General features: G+C 41.0%; 2 protein-coding genes across 3 annotated transcripts in view; one reads left to right on the top strand and one right to left on the bottom strand.

The window, feature by feature from the left end:
- The window catches only part of GSTCD (glutathione S-transferase C-terminal domain containing), a 70,818-nt gene extending 69,153 nt beyond the window's left edge, over window positions 1-1,665 (bottom strand). The window contains exons 1-2 of one of the 2 annotated variants that reach the window (XM_054990099.1): window positions 1,587-1,637; window positions 376-509 (exon numbers count right to left, since the gene is read on the bottom strand). The gene's annotated coding sequence lies outside the window, so the exon portion shown is untranslated. Of the gene's footprint in view, window positions 1-375; window positions 510-1,586 lie in introns of both variants that reach the window. The other variant, XM_054990100.1, reaches the window with a different exon arrangement.
- Window positions 1,666-1,759: 94 nt separating this feature from the next.
- On the top strand, window positions 1,760-17,695 carry INTS12 (integrator complex subunit 12). Its single transcript, XM_054990101.1, has 7 exons — window positions 1,760-1,878; window positions 5,233-5,396; window positions 6,716-6,868; window positions 8,172-8,359; window positions 13,302-13,461; window positions 14,561-14,713; window positions 17,045-17,695. The coding sequence occupies exons 2-7, from the start codon at window positions 5,241-5,243 to the stop codon at window positions 17,627-17,629; spliced, it is 1,395 nt and encodes a 464-aa protein (XP_054846076.1). The 5' UTR covers window positions 1,760-1,878; window positions 5,233-5,240; the 3' UTR covers window positions 17,630-17,695.
- The last annotated feature ends 484 nt before the right edge of the window (window positions 17,696-18,179 follow it).

Raw genomic sequence — 18,179 nt, 5'->3', positions numbered from 1 at the left:
TAAAACCAAAAAGACTACCATGAAGATGAGTTATCCATTAAAGTGCTGTAGGTCAACTTTAACCTGATACTTCTACTCTAAGATATGCCTACAACTGCTGTAAAAATCTGTAAAGCATTTCATGTGATTATTCCAACCCACATTTGTGATAATGTGATAATCACTGGAACGTGGTGGTTATTGCATAATATTAACATAGCATGAAGTGATGTGTGATTGGGTCACTGCCACAAACACATTCCCATGTGCTGCCATTTGGAGCTAGCTCTATCCATTTTCTTCTTCTCATTTCAATCCATGACAACTCTTTGAAAGGGTAAGTTGAAAGGATAAGCTAAGACCCTGGGGAATTCTGACAGAACAGACAATACTGACCTTGATAGACCAAAGATTAGACTCAGTATAAGGTAGCGTTCAGGTGTATGTGTGAAGTCCCATGACACAGTAACCGTTCTGAAATTATACTGGCAGTATTCTGCCTGAATAGAGGACCTCCTGCGAATCTTATTCTATGATGATGGAGGAAAAGTGAGGTCAGTGTTAATATAGAATATATTATATAATAGAAATATAATAGGTTAGGAAAGCTCCCAGTCTTCTGGCTTTCTGCAAACTATGCAAATCTGAATTATTCAAGAGGGATTTTTATGCAGATATAAAGGATGTACTGTAAGGAATAGTCTTATAAAGACCGTTACAGTAGGGAGGGGCCACATACTTTACTACTATTACTGTAAATATTGATGGACCATAGACTCCACTACTATAAGTATGATTCTGCTTTAGGATTGCCAGCTTCCAGGTAGTTGCTGGAGATCTCCCAGAATTACAACTGGTCTCCAGGCCACAGAGATCAGTTCACCTGGAGAAAATGGCTACTTTGGAGGGTAGACTCTATGGAATTATGCCATGCCAAGGTCCTCTCCCTCCCCAAACCCCACTTTCTCCAGGTCCACCCCCCACCCCATCTCTAGGAAATTCCCACCTTGGAGCTGGCAACCCTATTCTGCTGGGTTGTTTAATATATTAGTTGTAGAATTGCTTCCGCTGTTTCAGCATTTCTTCAGTTCTGTATTGGGTTTCTGCTGGTTTTTTTTTAATCTTTGCAAGTTTCCACGTATATACCTTATTACGTGTTTACTGAAAGGTCTTTGAAGTCGACTGTACCGACTCACACTGTGTCATCCGCCCTGAGCCTCAGTGGGAAAGGCGGACTATAAATAATGTAAAAATAAATAAATAAAATTAATGCAATAAATTCTCCTACGGCCTCCAGAGAACCCTGGGTCAATGCTGGTCGCCTCGGATCAGCGAATTGCAGGGGGAAAGAGGACATCCGGAGCATCCCCCTCCTCTCCGCCGCGGTTCCCTTCCCATTATTGAATTAGAATTAAAACTACTGATGGGGCGGGCGGGGGCGGGCGCTGACGGTGGGGATGACCCTCTGCACGTGCTCAGAGGCACCTTCATTTGCACTAGGAATCGGGGAGCCGAGACCCAGGCCTCCTAAGGACTAAGCTCCGGCACAAACGCAGCCCTCGCCGTCCCTCCGCTCCTTTGCCGCCCGGCCCCCGCTTGTCTCTCACCGCCGACCCCGGCGCTTCAGTTAGCGACCGCCCCGCTACAGGCCGCAGCAGCGCCCTCCTCGGCCTCTCCGCCTCGGCTCCCAACAGGCGGCCGCTTTCGCACTCCAGCCCCCGGCTCCGCCTCTTCCTCTTGTCGGAGACGAGGCCTTTCGTCGCTTCCGCAGGCTGCCTGGCCGGTAACCCCAGAGAAGGCGCCTGCAGAAGGAGGCTGGAGCTCCCCGGCGGAGCCACCCGGCTTCAGCCTCTCGGCTGGCGGAGCCGACGGTGCTGTCAAGGCAAGCGGGAGCCTGAGGTAAACGCTGGGGTCAGTCACGTGGGTTTACACGGCCGCCGAGGGCTGCCCCTTCACGGTGGCCAACTCTGGGGTAGGGGATTCCTGGAGATTTGGAGGTGGAGTCTGGGGAGAAGAGGGAGCTCAGGAGGGATGTGATATGACAGCACAGAGTCCGTCCTCCAGATCTGCCATTTCCCCCAGAGGAACTGATTTCTGTAGTCTGGAGAGAAGGTTGTCAGCCACCAAGTAGTGGCTGTAGATCTCCCGGAATTACAACTGATCTCCAAGCTGTAGAGCTCAGCTCCCTTGGAGGAAATGGCTGCTTTGGTCGACTTGGGCATTACACCCCGCGGAGGTTCCTTCTCTCCCCAAACCCTGCCCTCCCTAAGCACCACCCTTCAAATCAGGAATTTCCCAACCTGGCAACCTTAATTCTAGATCTCCAGGCCCTACCTGGAAATTGGCAACTCTAGCCCCTTTTCAAGCCGGCCGCTCAGGAACTGGTTGATCCGTTTCTTGTGCCTTTTTATGCAAAATTGTTTCGATTCAATCTGTTGGGCTTAAACTGGGAGTGACTCTGCAGAGGGTTGCGCAGCACTGTGATGCTGTGGCTGAATTGGCGCCAACAAAAACAGCAGGACACAATTGTGCAAGTTTTTGAGTTCTCTGAAATTTCATCAGGCTAGATATTAAAAAAAAATTTAAAAAGAAAATTTTAAATTTAAAGAAAAGAAAGATCATTCAAGCCATGATATTAAGTCCTCCTTTTTTAAATTTTTTTTTTATTGAAACTAAAAAAGTCCTCTTTGACATCCTGTGTGTGGAATGCTTTGCTGACTTCTGATGAAGAAATCTGGAGAACTCAAAAGCTTGCACACTGTAGCATCCTACACATTACTTCATATAGGTGCATCAAATCAGTGCATCTAGAACAGGCATGGCCCTGATTGTGCTGGCCCTGCCCCTCTTCCAATGTGTAATTGCCTGTTTGTGAGCGCAGCATCTATCCACAAAGGAAGTGTACATGCACGGGCTCCCTGTGATCAGGAAGGGTAGAAAAAATATTCCTGTTCACAGGGATAGTGCGTACATGAGTACGCTTCCTATGTGCAAAGATTCCAAGCTCATATTTATTTTAGACTTCATGCTCATAAGTTGGTGGTTGTGCATGGGCGGGGGGTGTTGCCAGCACACTCAGCCCTGTTGACCGTCTGTGCGTGGTGATTTCAACATGTAAGGTTTAGTTTATTCGGTGTTTAACCCGCCTTCCCCACAAGTGGGCTCAGGACAGGGTACAACAGTCATAAAATACAATTACATAGCAGTTTCTACAATAAAATTCAGCAATTAAAATTATATATATACAAAAACCTGATATAGTCGGATACACTATATGTGTGAAGAAGGCTTGTTTTGTATTTGTTTGTTAGAACATTGAACCTCATAGTTCAAGGCAACTTGCAATAATAGTTTTTTAAAAAGTAACAAACCCCAAGGTTTTCCTTCCATCCCCTCTTAAAAGATGCCTGTTATCCACAGTCTCTCAGAAGCTCTGGCAAACAAGCTTTGCAGCACCTCCAGGGACAGCACCCCTCACCTCTTCAAGGAGCCCATTCCACAGAGCAGGAGCCACCATGGAGAAGGCCCAGGCTCTGGTCAGTGTCAGATGGGCGGTCCTAAATGGTGTGAAAGGCAGCAAATGGTTGCCTAAGTTCTGTAGCTGGCACACAGGGACATATAGAAGGAGATGGCCCTTCAGATATGTGGGTCCCACGTTATGAAGGGCTTTAGAGGTCATAACTAGCACCTTGAATTGAACTCAGAGAGACACTGGCAGCCAATGTAGTTGGTTCAAAATGGATAACATATGTTCCTAGCAGCTAGCCTCTGAGAATAGTTGGGCTGCCACATTCTGGACCAGTTATAATTTCCAGGTTGTCTGAGCAGCCCCACGTAGAGCGTGTTGCAATAATCCAGCTGTGAGGTTACAAATGCATGGATCTGTGTGGCTAGATCGGCTGAGTAATGTGACAGTTGGTGAACCAGATACAACTAATTGAAGGTGCTCCTAGCCACAATGACAACTGGTTTTTCAAAGAGCAAGGCAGGGTCCATGAGCATCCCAAAGCTCTTTAAGATGCTCTGAGAAAGCCAACTTCACTCCATCTAGGATAAGTGGATTCAGTATCAATATCAGCATTACCTCTGTCTTGTCTGGATTCAGCCTCAGTTTGTTCTGCCTTAGCCATCTGACCACAGTATCAAAGCACTTGTCAAGAAGAACCAAGATGGATGCATCTGGAGGCTTGGCTAATGAAATACAGATCTGGGTGTCATTTATTGATGGCACCCAATCCCAAAGCAATCTCACTGGCCTCATATATATTTTAAAGACCATGGACAAGAGAATAGAACCCTGTGGCACTCCACAAGACAAACCCCACCCAGTTGATTCTGCACTTTTGGCGGAGACATTTGTTTCCAGTCAGACAAAAAAAGAGTGAAACCACCAAAGGTCTAAGTCCATAACACCAACTCCTTATTCAAGCTGGTAGATAAAAATGGAGTGGTCAGCTGTGTCAAAGGCTGCTGAGAGATCTAACAGTACCAGCAGGAAAGATGGTCCCCTGCCCACCTTTAAGTGAAGATAGTCCACCAGCGCAACTAAAGCTGTCTCGGTATCAAACTCAAGCTTGAAGCCAGATTGAAATAAGAGCAGTTGTGTCATCCATGAAACCCTGGTGCTGCTCTGCCGCTGCATGCTCTATCACCTTCCCTAGAAAAGGCAAACTGGTCTATAATTGACTGCTTCATGCCTAGCCAGTTAAGGTTTTTTTAACAAGAGGTTTAATCACTGCCTTCTTTTCTTGTGCTAATATGCTGTCTCTACTTGGAAGAGTGTAATTTCAGGGGATCCTGAGTTTGGAACTTTTCAGTTTCTTCCTTTTAAGGTCCAGTTTGTAATTTTAGAAACAACAAATACGATGTATCTTTGCTACACTCTACAGGCTATTCTGAGAAATTCCCAAAGTCATATTATAAATCTTGTTTCTTTTAGGTGGCGGTATCAATAAAAAGCTCCGTGGGTGTTAATTCTTGCTTTTTTCAAAATAAAGATTTTTTTTTAAATGTATATTTATAAATCCATTATTTTGAGTATGCTGAACACAGCATACAATAAACTTGAGTCTCTCTTGTTTCACTGAGACAGTGCAAGAACAGGATTGCAAGTGCTTTGCAACCTGTTTTCTAAATGCAAGTAAGTTCCACTGACTTCTAGAAACTCTGTCTTGAGCTGACCAGCCAGAGTCTCAGGAAAGCAGTATTTTGTTAACATGTGTTGTTTGCCTTAGTATTTATTTTCATTTAAAGATGCTGCTATGGCTGCTACTGTGAACTTGGAACTTGACCCTGTTTTCCTGAAAGCTCTGGGCTTCCTGCATTCGAAGAGCAAGGATTCTGCTGAGAAACTTAAAGCGTTGCTTGATGAATCTTTGGCTAGAGGGACTGATTCAAACTATCGCCCATCGCTGAAGGTACTGGAATGTGCTGTACCAGGGGTTCTCAAATATTAGCAACTCAAGAAGCCGCCTTCTGATAATTTTTTTTCACAGATCCCAAGCCCTTCCTTTATCCCTGAACAGTCCCTTTTTCTGCCTTCCTTTTTCCACATTTTGAGCCAAAACACACGAGAAGAAATACCTAGGTTCAGCACGTGTTCTCTTACCTCAAGGTTTGCCGGGATCTGTAGGCGTCCTGGAAGCTTAAAGTTTAGCATTTACAGAGCAGCAGGAAGGGAAATACAGGCGCCCGTATTTCCCTTCCTGCTGCTCTGTAAATGCTAAACTTTAAGCTGCCAAGACACCTACACTTCCCAACAAACCTTGAGGTAAGAGAACAAGTTTAACATTTACAGAGCAGCAGGAAGGGGAAGGGAAATACAGGCGCCTGTATTTCCCTTCCTGCTGCTCTGTAAATGCTAAACTTTAAGCTTCCAGGACGCCTACAGATCCCGGCAAACCTTGAGGTAAGAGAACACGTGCTGAACCTAGGTATTTCTTCTCGTGTGTTTTGGCTCTTAGTCTCTGATGATAGGAGCTATTGATGGAGAAAGCTCATACCCTGGAGATCTAGTTGGCCCCTAAAGTGCTACTGGACCTGAATCTTGCTCTTCTACTACAGGCCAGCACAGCTACCCACCTATCTACTGACATGTGTCACTCCTACTCCAGATTAAATGCCTTCTAAAAGAGGAAAATTTTCCTTCCCCTTCAAAAGGCTTGAACAGACAGTGTCATAATCCAGGGGTGGCCGCTGGAAAAGCCTTCCTGTGGGTTCTAGCCCCTGACGTCTGCAACTGCTAAGTCATGCAGGAGAACACTGTTGATCTCAGCTCCCAGGCACATTGTTATGGGTGGAGATGGTCCTTCAGGTATTTGGAGCTAAGCCATTTAGGGCTACTAAAATTAACCTTGATTTGTGCTGAGAAGCAGTTGGAAGTCAGTATAGTCATAATAATAATGCTAGTTTGATATAATCTCAGTGGGTTCCAGTTATGGTACTTGTCACCATCTCTTGCTTCAGGTGACATCTCTATGCCATTCAAGGGCTGCATTGAGCTGCTTATAGTAATACAATCAGGCTGTTGTTACCAAGGCATGTATGAAAAAGGCAATGTTTGTTTTCTTTGGGGATGGCTACAACTGGTGGACTAGCCTAAATTGTTAAAAAGGTATCCAAGGGACATTTTAAAGAAGTTAAGTATAATGTGGAGCTTGTTTAGTTTCACGTACTTATAAGTAGCAAGTATTTCAAGCATTACCTTAATATGCCGTACCTGTTTTGCTTTATTCAGGAAATAGATCAGCCCAAAGTATCAATCACAAAGCCAGTTTCTGTTAAGCAAGAGCCTAAGGCTTCCTCAAGCCTTCCCTTGGGAAGTAATAATGGCAAGCCCATTGCAACCGAAAAGGTGAAAAAAGAAGCAGAAAAGAGGCCTGCTGATAAAGTAAGTTCCATGATCACAGTAAAAACATTCCTGGGAATGGGGGCGGGGCAGAATTTTACAAAGGCCGTATTAGTTCAGGCTGTGGCTTTTAGCTAATTGTTTTATGCAGCCTGCGTAGCATTAATCCTTGAACATTAATGCAGTCTGCTCTGCTTGTTGCAGTTTTGCCATATGTTACTTAGTTAATGGCTCGTCTCCTTGCTGCTTCCAAAGCTGTGAGCTGTGTGTTTTCTTCTCTGTGGAGAACATTTTGTTTTCAGAGGGTGCCCTTTTCCCTGCCTGCTGAATTACTTAGCTGTTTTTCAGAGAGGCATGCTGATAAGGGAGCATTTTAATTTTGTTTAGACTTTGTTTATTTCACTTCCCTTTGCAATTTCATTTTACCCACCACTGTTTTTGACTGCTTGGCAGTAGGGCTTCTATTTAACAAATGAACATAATTACATCTCTCTGGTACCAGCATGGAAGTTTAAAGCATGAGTGATGAGTCCTACTTCAGATCTTGGCTTTGCCACAAACTTGGTAGCCTTCCAGTGCTGTCAAAAGCAGAGCTGTACCCTTCTGTTAGAGAAGGTGCTGTTGGAGAAGCTGGCCTCCCTCTGTTTGTAATAGGTGCCAGTAGTATTGGCCTTCCTCATATAAAAATCTGCACAGTTTTAAAACTGATGTGCTATTGATCAGCTAGAAAAAACACTTTGTTTATAGGGCTGGCACTACTTTTATCCCATTCAGTGAGGCATTAATCTATTATATGTAGTTGCAAAGAATTAATCATACTTTTAAAATCTAAGATTTTTTTAAAGAACTCTAGTGGGTACAGATCAAAGAATATTAAATGAGAGTGTATTCGCTGGAAAGAAAAAAAACTTGAAACATCCCTTTTAGATGCTTTAAGCAGCTATTGGCTTATTGTTTTGTTTTTTATTAACGTATTCACTTTCTTTCATAGTGATATTATATACATTTCTCATAATTAACTTGTAATGTTCACAGCCCTGCATGCTGTACAGAATTTGCTGCTGACTTATGGCAACCCAAGGCAAGAGGTTGTTTGTCATTGCCTGCCTCTGCATAGTAAGCCTGAACTGTCTTGGTGGTCTCCTAAGCAAGTATTAACCTGAGCTGACCCTGCTTAATTTCAGAATTGAGGCTAGGCTGGGCCATGAAGATCAGGGCAATTTACTCTATATAATGTTATTTTGCAATGCAGCATTTGCTAACTTTCACTTGCATACAAGTCTTTTGATCACATTAAAGTTTTTACATTTTCATTAGTGCTCTCTCTCTCTCTTTTTTTAAATAGATAAAGTTGGAAATCAGTGAAGGAGTCGACATTCCAAAGAAACCAAGGCTAGAAAAACCAGAGGCTCGTTCTTCTCCAATCACAGTCCAGACTAGCAAGGATTTGGCCATGCCAGATCTCTCTAGTTTTGAAGAAACCAGTGCTGACGATTTTGCCATGGAGATGGGCTTGGCTTGTGTTGTTTGTCGGTGAGTTGTATAAATTTTAGCTATTCAGTAGTTATGAAGGGCATAGCTTATCATTTTTATGGTAGTTCTGAATAGTAGTCACTTTCCTCTTCAAGCCAAGTTTCTGAACGGTAATATTTTCTTTAGTTTTTTCCCCTATAAATTTTGGTTCATGAAAAAACTTGTAAATCCCATCTACGTAAAATGTCCCCGAACTTTGTTCGGCTTTTCAAACCGAAGCTGCAATCCTGTGAAAAGTGGCATGCTTAAATTCATTGATTTAAATATGCTTAAACACAACAAATGCTACATAAGATCAGGCTGTAAAATACTAATTTGTCTAAAGAAATATTGAGTTCTGTAGTTGCTAAAAATAAATGACAAAAGGAGCCAGTATGTTCAGCCTAGGTAAGAGTGATGAGTGAAAGGTAAAGCACCTGTGATAAAACAGGTTTTTTGTAGTAATCATTTTCTTTTTTAACAAACACTATTTATAAATGTAACTCTAGATATGCTGACCCAGGATATTAAAATATGGATGCTTATCATTAAGATTCAGGAACAGATTTTTGAGTTCAGCAGATTATACAGATTATACAGGTTATACAGATATTTATGGAGCTTAGTTTGAGTAAACAGTAAACAAATTTCAGAACAGCATCCCAGGTTGTCATAAGAAGTCATATTGACATAAGCAGAACTAGGCTTATTACCTGTGTGTGTCTTAAGGTGTGGAAAACAGTTAAATGATTGACCCCAGTGTTGTAAATAATGTCGAAATAAATGAGAAATTCCTGCTTTACTTGATTTGAGTTCTATGCACAAACTTGTTAAACCAGACATTTTCTTGAGTCACAGGTTAAGTATATTTGCCTAAATGAGAGACAGGAAGGGATGGCAAGCGTGAAAAATTACTCAGTTCAATTAAGAATGTATGCTAAAGACATGAATATAGGTTGTATTTAAGGATCTTAAGAATAGCTGTAAAAATAATACAACTAACTAGATAATACAGGCATGTATATTGTCTAGAGAAGTAAATAAAATTGCTGAGTAAAATAATCCCAGTTTGAGTTCAATTTATGAGTTCAATTTACAGTAAAAACAAAATATTTTGGATTTAGGATTTATCCTGGCTGGTGTCTTGCAGGTTTACAGAGGAAAATTTGAGTGTTATGCACTGCTCTTCTGTACATTTAAAAAAAGGGGAGGGGGGAACCTTTAAAATTCCCTGCATTCACTCCACCCTATAAGAGAATAGTGCTCTAATTCTACCTTCAGTTTACTAACCACTTATTTCAGAATTTTTACCTAAGCAGTACCAAGTTTAAAATGACTGCTCTTGAGTAAATACAACTGAATGTCAGCACACTTAGAATTAACTGTATCTGTAACTGTAGTAAGTAGAAGTATGAAATTGGCAGTAGCAGAATGAACAGAAATGTCAAAATCCTCATGGCAGTCAAGAAAGAAACCTCAAAAGATCTGTTCTGCTGAACAAATGTTTGAAGCCAGTAGTATAGCTTCCAAGTGTAATTAAATATTCAGAAGCAAAATGTGAGATTTTTCAAGTGACATGTGTCCTGTTAAAGTGGAGAATTTATTTAAAAGTTGCATACCTTTACAAGAAGTCTGTTAATCACCTTGCATATATTAACTTCTCTTATTTTTCAAGGCACAGAACTGTATGAGCTATATCCATTTAGTTTGGACGTGAAAAGTTTTTATATTTCATTTGTGTGTGTTTTTTAAAACAGGCCAAAATTAAAAACTATAAAGGATAATACAGAGATAAGACTGTTCTTTATATAATATATCTGGATAATTCTTCTGATCCAGTTCATTAAAAAATCAGTGAGATTTGAATTTTACAGCTGCTCAGTTACTAAGGAGTAAGTGTCACTGAACTTAATCAGACTTCTGAGTACACCTACTTAGGATCGCGCTGCACATACTCTGGAATTATAATTTTTTCTAATTTATATATCAGCTAGGTTTTTAAAAAGATTCATGGGCATCTGGACAATATCTTCGGTCTTAATTTCCCTATTAAATAAAGAAATAAGATACTGCTTTTACCTATCCATCTGCAAATAGAGTTTCCATGGTTACCTGTATACCTATACCATGGGGATATATGCAAAAGTAGTTTAGCAATTAAGCAAAGTGATTTGTCATTTAAAAGAAGAAGTCATTAGAGAAATGATGTAGAGAATACACACACACACACACACTACAGAATCCCACGCAACATAAAACCTTATCAGCTTCCCTATGCCTTTAAGGCATAACTGCTGGACTAACCTTTTCTGCTCCTTCATCTCCCAGTTCTAGACTATTTTATATTCCTAGTTGTCCTGTAAAATGAGGCATAAAATAGTCAGCAGCACTGGAAAATATTTTGTAACTTTCTGCATTTTTATTTCAAGGGTGATCACCGTTGCAGTTTTTCACAGCTTGACTTTAATTCCCTTCTTGTTAGATTATCCCTCTTACATTATAGATCATGATCTTATTGATAATTTTTTCTGCTTTCTTCCCCGTTTACTCCTGCTATCTTGTAAGTAAATAAATAAATATGCCGTTTATAGTCCACCTTTCTCACTGAGACTCAAGATAGATTACACAGTGCGAGTCAAGATTATCTGTGGCTCACAGATTTATAACAATGCAATAGGGTATGGATTGCAGAAATTTAAATACAAACAGAAATCAATACAGAGCTGATTAGAAATGGCACATTAAATAATGCAGAAGCTACCTAGTAGGTACATAGTATAGTCCACATCCCCTGTCCCCTAACCAAAGCATCTTTGAAACATGTCCTTACAGTATGGCCCTCCTACCTGTGTAAAAAGGCCTCATAAATAATTTAGCTTTGCATATGTTGTGGAAAGCCGGGAGAGTGGATGACCTCCTAACCTCATCAGGCAGACCATTCCATAAGATGGGTGCAACAAAAGCAATTTTGCTCATTTGCAGGGTGGCACATAAAGAAGACTCTATTCAGATGAGCAAAGCTGCCATGGCTGAGCACAGAGGCAGTCCTGCAGATATGAGGAACCAGGGCCATGAAGGGCTTTTATGTGATAGCCAGTCCCTTGAATTGAGCCTGTGACTGATGGGTAGCCAATGGAGTGACTGCAGAATTGAACTGCCTTCCTTCTTTATTTAAACTAAGCACATTTACTCACAATTGTGACGACTGTCTGGATTACTTTCTCCCTGTACAGAGGCGGTGTGCAGTGGGGAAGCAATATCCTGTGTCTTCTATCTCATCTGCCTCTTGGTGCTAGCCCAGGGCAGAACAGACATCAACAACATCTGTTTGCATAGGCCTACAAGCATAGACCCATATAGCCCAGTAGATTCCTGAACTGAATGTGGGACGTGTGTGTTGAATGTGAAGATCGTTTTCTGAGGTCCAGCTCTATGTGCCTTCATCTTCTGAGCTGACCAGAAACAGCTATCTTTCATGCAGTTTCTCCTCCATGGAATTCCCTCCATGTAACTATTTGACACTTACCCTGGTCAGTTTGAGGCACCGCATGAATATATTTTTATTTATTTCCCAGGCATTTGGCAATAATGAGTGGTCTACTTAATATTTTAATAGGGTTTTAATTCAGCTATCACTGTTTCCTGCTATGTTTTCTCTGTTTTTACAGCTGCATGGTCTCATTAATCTTTTGAGGATTTAAAAAAACATCTTAGTATTACTCTTGTATAGTATGGATTTCTGGTATGTTGATTTCATGAAATAAATAATAATCCCAAATTTCATTTATGAGGTGGTCTAAAACATTGTAAATGTAAATGACATTGTTTGTGTCACATGCTTAAGTCCTATGTAAATATTACACCCATGGAGGATGCCTGATAGGACAGATGCAGTCTGTTGGCCGGAAGAAATGCAGTGCAGTCCTAAAGAGAATTACACCCTTCTAAGCACACTGGCATCAATGAACATAGAAGGGTGTAACTGGTTAGGATCACAGTGTTCATCATGTTTCCCTTATATACACATCCTTTCATTGGTGAGAAGGTCATCCAAGTCAGCTGTAATAATCTGGTTAGTTTTTTAAAACCTTTTTGCCTTTCGACCTTTAATTTAGCTCCTCCTTACGTTACCTTATACCTCAGGAGGGCTCTGGTCACAGCCAACACTCTTTATTTCTACTCTTACAGAGCTTCAGGTGTCCTCTGCTTTACCCAGGCCATTACCTCAAGAACACATTCCCTTTTGTTTTTGTGTGACCTGTATATTTATATTGCAGCCTCCTTGGCTCCCTCAGAAGGTTTTTGCTGCCACCAAAGGGTTTTGCCTTAGATCTCTATGGCTTAATTGGCAATAAGGGAAGGCTTTTTATAGATGGTCGTTTGACAGAATGGTCAACGTGTGAAGGGTGTCTGTGAGGTAAAATAGGGGATTTTTTTCTTAAACAAAAGAATTTATAAGAACATAAGCATGATGGTTGCAGAATTTTGATAAGCGTATTAGTTTCAGAATAGTTCTTAAGCTTGGTGGTTTCAAAGACAAGTTACGTATTTACAGGCCCAGTCACACAGACTAATTTTCCACACAGATCTTCACTAACAGAATAAACTCTTTTCTCATCCACACAGACCTATATTCACTCATGTCTTTCCATGCAGCTTACCTGACCTAGACAGAATAACCTCTCTCTCTTGATATACATAACTGACCCAGGCACTCACACAGTTTGCCTGACAGACAGAATAACCAAACTCCACACAGACAACTTAGGCTTCACACAGTTTGCCTGACTTAATCAGAATAAATACTTTCCCTCAGAAGCACTCAGACACAGTTTCTCTCAGGCTCCATACATAGAGTTGTGTAGAGTCATATTAAGAAGAGATATGTGGAAAGTAACATTTCATGGTTCCAGATTCCGTTTCAAAAGGTGATGTTAATTTGGGCTGAACTTTTTGTGCGCAGACAAATGACAGTTACTTCTGGGAATCAGTTAGTGGAATGCCAGGAGTGTCACAATCTCTACCACCAAGATTGCCATAAACCTCAAGTGACGGACAAGGAAGTGAATGATCCTCGTCTAGTGTGGTACTGTGCCCGATGCATCAGGCAAATGAAAAAGATGGTAAGAGGTGGTTTGCTAGAATCAATACTAGCAGAGATCTAGTAACAGATCTGTTTAAGGAGAGGAGTTCTTACTTGGAATTCAAAATAAGCATAGTTCAGGTTCTGTAAGGAAGGGAGTTGGCTGGGTTCATAGTGTTTCCCGTATTATATTTGTACACAGGATATGCAAGGAATTGCGGAGATATTCCTCCCATTGCAGAATGCAGCCTCCTTCCCCTTCCTCTTGCTTAACAGATTCACATGGAATCTCTGGGGATAAAAAAGCTGATTTTCCCCCATCTCCATTCTGCTTACAGCCAGAGTAGATCCCCCCCAGGTTTGCAGAACCTGATATAAGAGTCATGGCTGAACTCTGCTGTTGTATGTTAGTTACTATTACATTTTTTAATGTATCGATTTATATAAATTTGGCCCATATCAAAGTACATCCAGGTAATTGATATTTGAAAAGTCCAGGAAGATAATCAAAGCCCAGGAAGAAGTAACTGGGCTAGACAAGCTGATATTCAGTGCAGTTAAATCCTAGCAACTTATCAAAACAGTAAAAAATATTGGGCTAGGTTTTGTAAATATATAGCAATTCTTGCAGCAAACTTAGACTTTTTTGTTGCATTTATTTCCCTATGATCTGCCTTAATGATTTTCAAGGTTAAACAGTTTACAATTTCTGCAATAGTAGTGGTTTAGCAGTAGTTGATTAGTAGAAGCAGCATTTTAATATACAAGTTCTGAACTGACGTTTTAAAATCAAGGTGTCTTCAAAGAAATTACCTTTGTCCTGGATGATTAATTATTTGAAATTATGCTAGGAAGATGCTTGGAAGATAATATTTGATTAAACCAGCAGTAAGACCTACTTATTGGCCTTGAATTCCTACTTCCTATGTTTTTCTGTGTATTTGAACCCAGCCTAAAATCTCATACAAGTCTTAAGTTTCAGCCTTCCCTGACATCTACTGTGCCTCTTGATTCGTCATTTCCAGGTGTTACCTGTTAGAATGTTTAGTAGATAAAATATTTGCTTTGGTTTTCGTTTTGATTTAAATTCTTGCCATTTTAAAGATAGTAACCTAGGAGTGTATATGTGATTTACACAGGCTCAGAAAACACAGAAGCCTTCCCAGAAGCCAGCCCCTGCTGTAGTTTCAGTAGCTCCAGCTGTGAAAGATTCACTGACAAAGAAACCAGAAATTAAGCTAAAGTTGGACACCACAACAACCTTCTTAGCATTTAAGAGGACAGAGGTCAAGGTGCTGTATATAAACTGTTGTGTGGGAAAATGCATTTATTTGACTGTATTTTTTACTGCATACTTTTTTACTGCATACTTTTCTCTTTGTAATAAAATTGGCTCCTCCAATTAGAATCCACAGTCAAAACTCTCTTATGCCATTATGCCAGTCAGTCCAAATAGATGACGGAATGTCATCTTTAAATACAAATTCTCAAAATACTTATTTGACAAAAAACATTGTGTTTTAAATGGTACATGAAATAATAGTTTCACACAGAAAATATGTGCATTTCTTCACTTCTATAACCTGTAAAAATGTTGTGTCTGTAAGGCGTTGTATGGTAAGTCAGGCTGATGATTCTTTTCCTTGCTTCCTTGGAATTAGATGTGTTAACCACAAATGACTGGCTTATATCTCCTGAGCCATGACCAGCCCAGAAGTGTAAGTTGAGTATGGCTGAACTGTATGCTGTAACCAGCTAGAGGAGTCTTGCTCTGAATGGAGCGTGTTTATTTATATATCAGAGTGTGGAAGGGATGGGGAACAGCTGAAGTTCTGGAGCTATCTGAGCCCTGTTGAGAGCTGGCTTGGGATGGCCAGAACATGCCAAGTCTGGTTGGCCCCACCTGCTCCCTCCTGCCAGTTTCCTAGACCCTGGTGCAAGGCTTAAGGGTACTTGCCTGAGAGTAAGCCCCATTGAATAACACAAGACTTAATTCTAACTATACCTGCTTAGGATTGCTCCCCTTGATGTGTATGCAATGTGGCTAGTTGGGGAATGCGTCCCTTTCTGGGGGAAGAGTAGTAAGAATTTTGGCTCATGTGCAAACACTCAGGAGTTATGCCTGATGGCTGAGCTAATCTGTCTGTTCTACTGGGCATAAAATGCCACTATATATCTGGAAAGTCATTTTTCTGGCAGATTCACAGATTTTAAACGTTTGGGCAAAATTGAAATATATGTAGTACTCTTACTAAATCTAAACTTATTTTACAGCTTTATAATTTTAAAAGCATAATTTCTAATTGTGTATATAAAAATGGGACTATTTGGCATATTTTAAACTAACAGTATATATACTTGTTTTCTACAAACTTGTGGATATATTCAGCACTACAGAGAGACAGCGACACACATATTAGCATTTGCTATCTGAGAGACAGGAAAAATAAAAGTTGAAAACAGAAAATACAAATTTTTGTAGTAAATCATATTATTGGAAGAGTCTCAGAGTCACAAGAGGACTAGCTGCAGCATATTTGTAAATCAGGTTAAATTTTATAACATTGAACTCTTATTGTTATCTAATGCTCTTTACATAAATTTCAACACACTATACATTTTGAGTGGCTAAAACCTTTTTTTTTTAATGCAAAAATATTTTATTGGGTTGGGGGAAGTCTCTCTCTCTCTCTCTCTCTCTCTCTCTCTCTCTCTCTCTCTCGCACACACACACACACACACACACAGTTTTCTTTTTTGTTCTAGACCTTCACTGTCTCCTGAGGAAGAGAGGCTAGCTTCGCTGTACAAATTCTGAGATTGTAAGAGCTGATACAAAGGGCAGTCAAGAAAATTCCACCAACAGGCTTAACCCACTGCTGTGTGAATACTTGTAGTTCAGTAGTTTTAACAGACCATTAGGGACCTAGTCTAGAAGGCACCAAAAAGTTTTGTTTGTGCAGGTCGGGAGCTACTCGGAAGTCTCATGCTCATGAGCATCCTGCCATTCATTTCTGTGGGAATTACAGAATTACTTGGGGATTGTGCTCAGTGGCTCCTGAACTGCCTGTTCAAACACAGGGTGTGAGTGAGCTGCAGTGCAGATGATGAGTTCTTTGTTATGTTTTCTAATGATTGCAAGAAGCAGGAACAAACATTGGTAACACATCATTGCACACAGCCCGTTAGCTATATGCGTCTCTTAAATGGCAATAAATCTGTTTTTTGAAAACTCCTCCTAAAGATGATATGGCTTCCTTAGAGGCTAGGATTTTCCCTGGTAACACTCTAGGTGATGGGAAAGTGATCAGAATAACCACAGATTCTGCTGGGCTTGTTCAGTTCACAAATATTGACATTTCTTTAATGTCCGTTTTTGTAGATGTAGTAAGGAAGCATTATGCCATATGAGATTGCATTCGGTTTTTAAAGAGGAGGAGAAAAAGAAGTTTGAGACTTACTCGAAATGTTTTTTTTAAATCCACATGTCTTTTCTCTCCATTTGTTATTGGAGGTATAGGTATCACAACAAGAACATGAAATGTTGTAGCTGCTGCTGCTTATACTGGACTGTGCTCAGGAAGAATCTCCTGTAGCTAATGTGGACTTTGTTTGTATTTCAGACCTCTGCTGCTGTGTCTGGCAATAACTCCAATGCCAATGTTTCCTCTTCAACCAGCGGCCTTACAGGATGGGCTGCATTTGCAGCGAAAACATCCTCTGCGGGCCCGTCAACAGCTAAGATGGGATCCACAACGCAGAGCACCAGTGGGAAGCCTACCACAACGTCAAATAACCAGAAACCTGTGGGCTTGTCAGGTTTGGCAACAGCTAAAGTGGGGCTGGGGTCAAAGATAGCCTCCCCGAACAGTAGCACCAGCCCTGTTCAGCTGAAGCCCCTGCCAACTTTGACCTTGGGAAAAACTGGCCTTTCCCGTTCAGTTAGCAGTGATAATGTCAGCAAAGTAGGACTCCCGAGTCCCAGCAGTTCAGCTCCTGGTGGCAGCAGCAGCAGCCAATCGACTAGTGGAAATGGAAGTGGTGGGACAGCAGGCAGCAGCGGAAGTACCACCAGCAAATCAAGTACAGAATCGGGGAATCAGTCACCATCCGTGAAGGGTCCTACTTCTCAAGAGTCACAGCTCAATGCCATGAAAAGGTTACAGATGGTCAAGAAGAAAGCTGCTCAAAAGAAATTAAAGAAGTAATAGAGCTATGTCTTTAAATTCTAGTATCAATTGAGCCAAGTAATAAATTCAAATATTTAAGTTGCATTAATGTTTTTATGTGGTGGCAGCAAGAGGGAAACAAGTACAGACAGTGGCTTTCTGATGCTTTTCCCTGTAGTGATTCCATATTCCTAAAGTGAAAAACTTCCAAATGCAAACAGAATCAACAAGCCCAACAGAACCAAGAGTAAACCAGAGAATCCCAGCAGAGCCAAGGGCTAATGGGAAGTCCAGCACATTCACTATCAAACCAGAACATACCAGCAGAACCAACTTAAGGAAGGGACACTGAGAAGCCCAAACAACCCATGTCAGATCAGAGAATCCCAGCAGAACCCAGGGCCAGTGTAGCAAGCCCAGCAGAACCAACAGTCTTCATTGCTGGTTCTCCTGTTCTCTCCTAACCTGTAATGAAGAAGCAATACAGCATGCATAAGCTTCATTTTAGGTTCTTTGGTGGTATCTGCTCATATTTTTTTAAACATATAATTGTCTACTTTTCTAACATCTCATTTTCCAATGATATTTG

This window comes from Eublepharis macularius, chromosome 10 (assembly GCF_028583425.1).
Source record: "Eublepharis macularius isolate TG4126 chromosome 10, MPM_Emac_v1.0, whole genome shotgun sequence".
Lineage (NCBI taxonomy): Eukaryota > Metazoa > Chordata > Lepidosauria > Squamata > Eublepharidae > Eublepharis > Eublepharis macularius.
The sequence above is the reverse complement of the archived record's forward strand: the minus strand, read 5'-3'. Positions and strand labels throughout refer to the sequence as shown.

What these genes read in the sequence shown, in the direction of transcription:
- INTS12 (XM_054990101.1), top strand. Translation starts at nt 5,241, where the DNA reads ATGGCTGCTACTGTGAACTTGGAACTTGACCCTGTTTTCCTGAAAGCT. An exon ending in AAAAGAGGCCTGCTGATAAA is followed by an intron (nt 6,869 to 8,171) that starts GTAAGTTCCATG and finishes TTTTTTAAATAG; the next exon opens with ATAAAGTTGGAAATCAGTGA. An exon ending in TCAGGCAAATGAAAAAGATG is followed by an intron (nt 13,462 to 14,560) that starts GTAAGAGGTGGT and finishes TGATTTACACAG; the next exon opens with GCTCAGAAAACACAGAAGCC.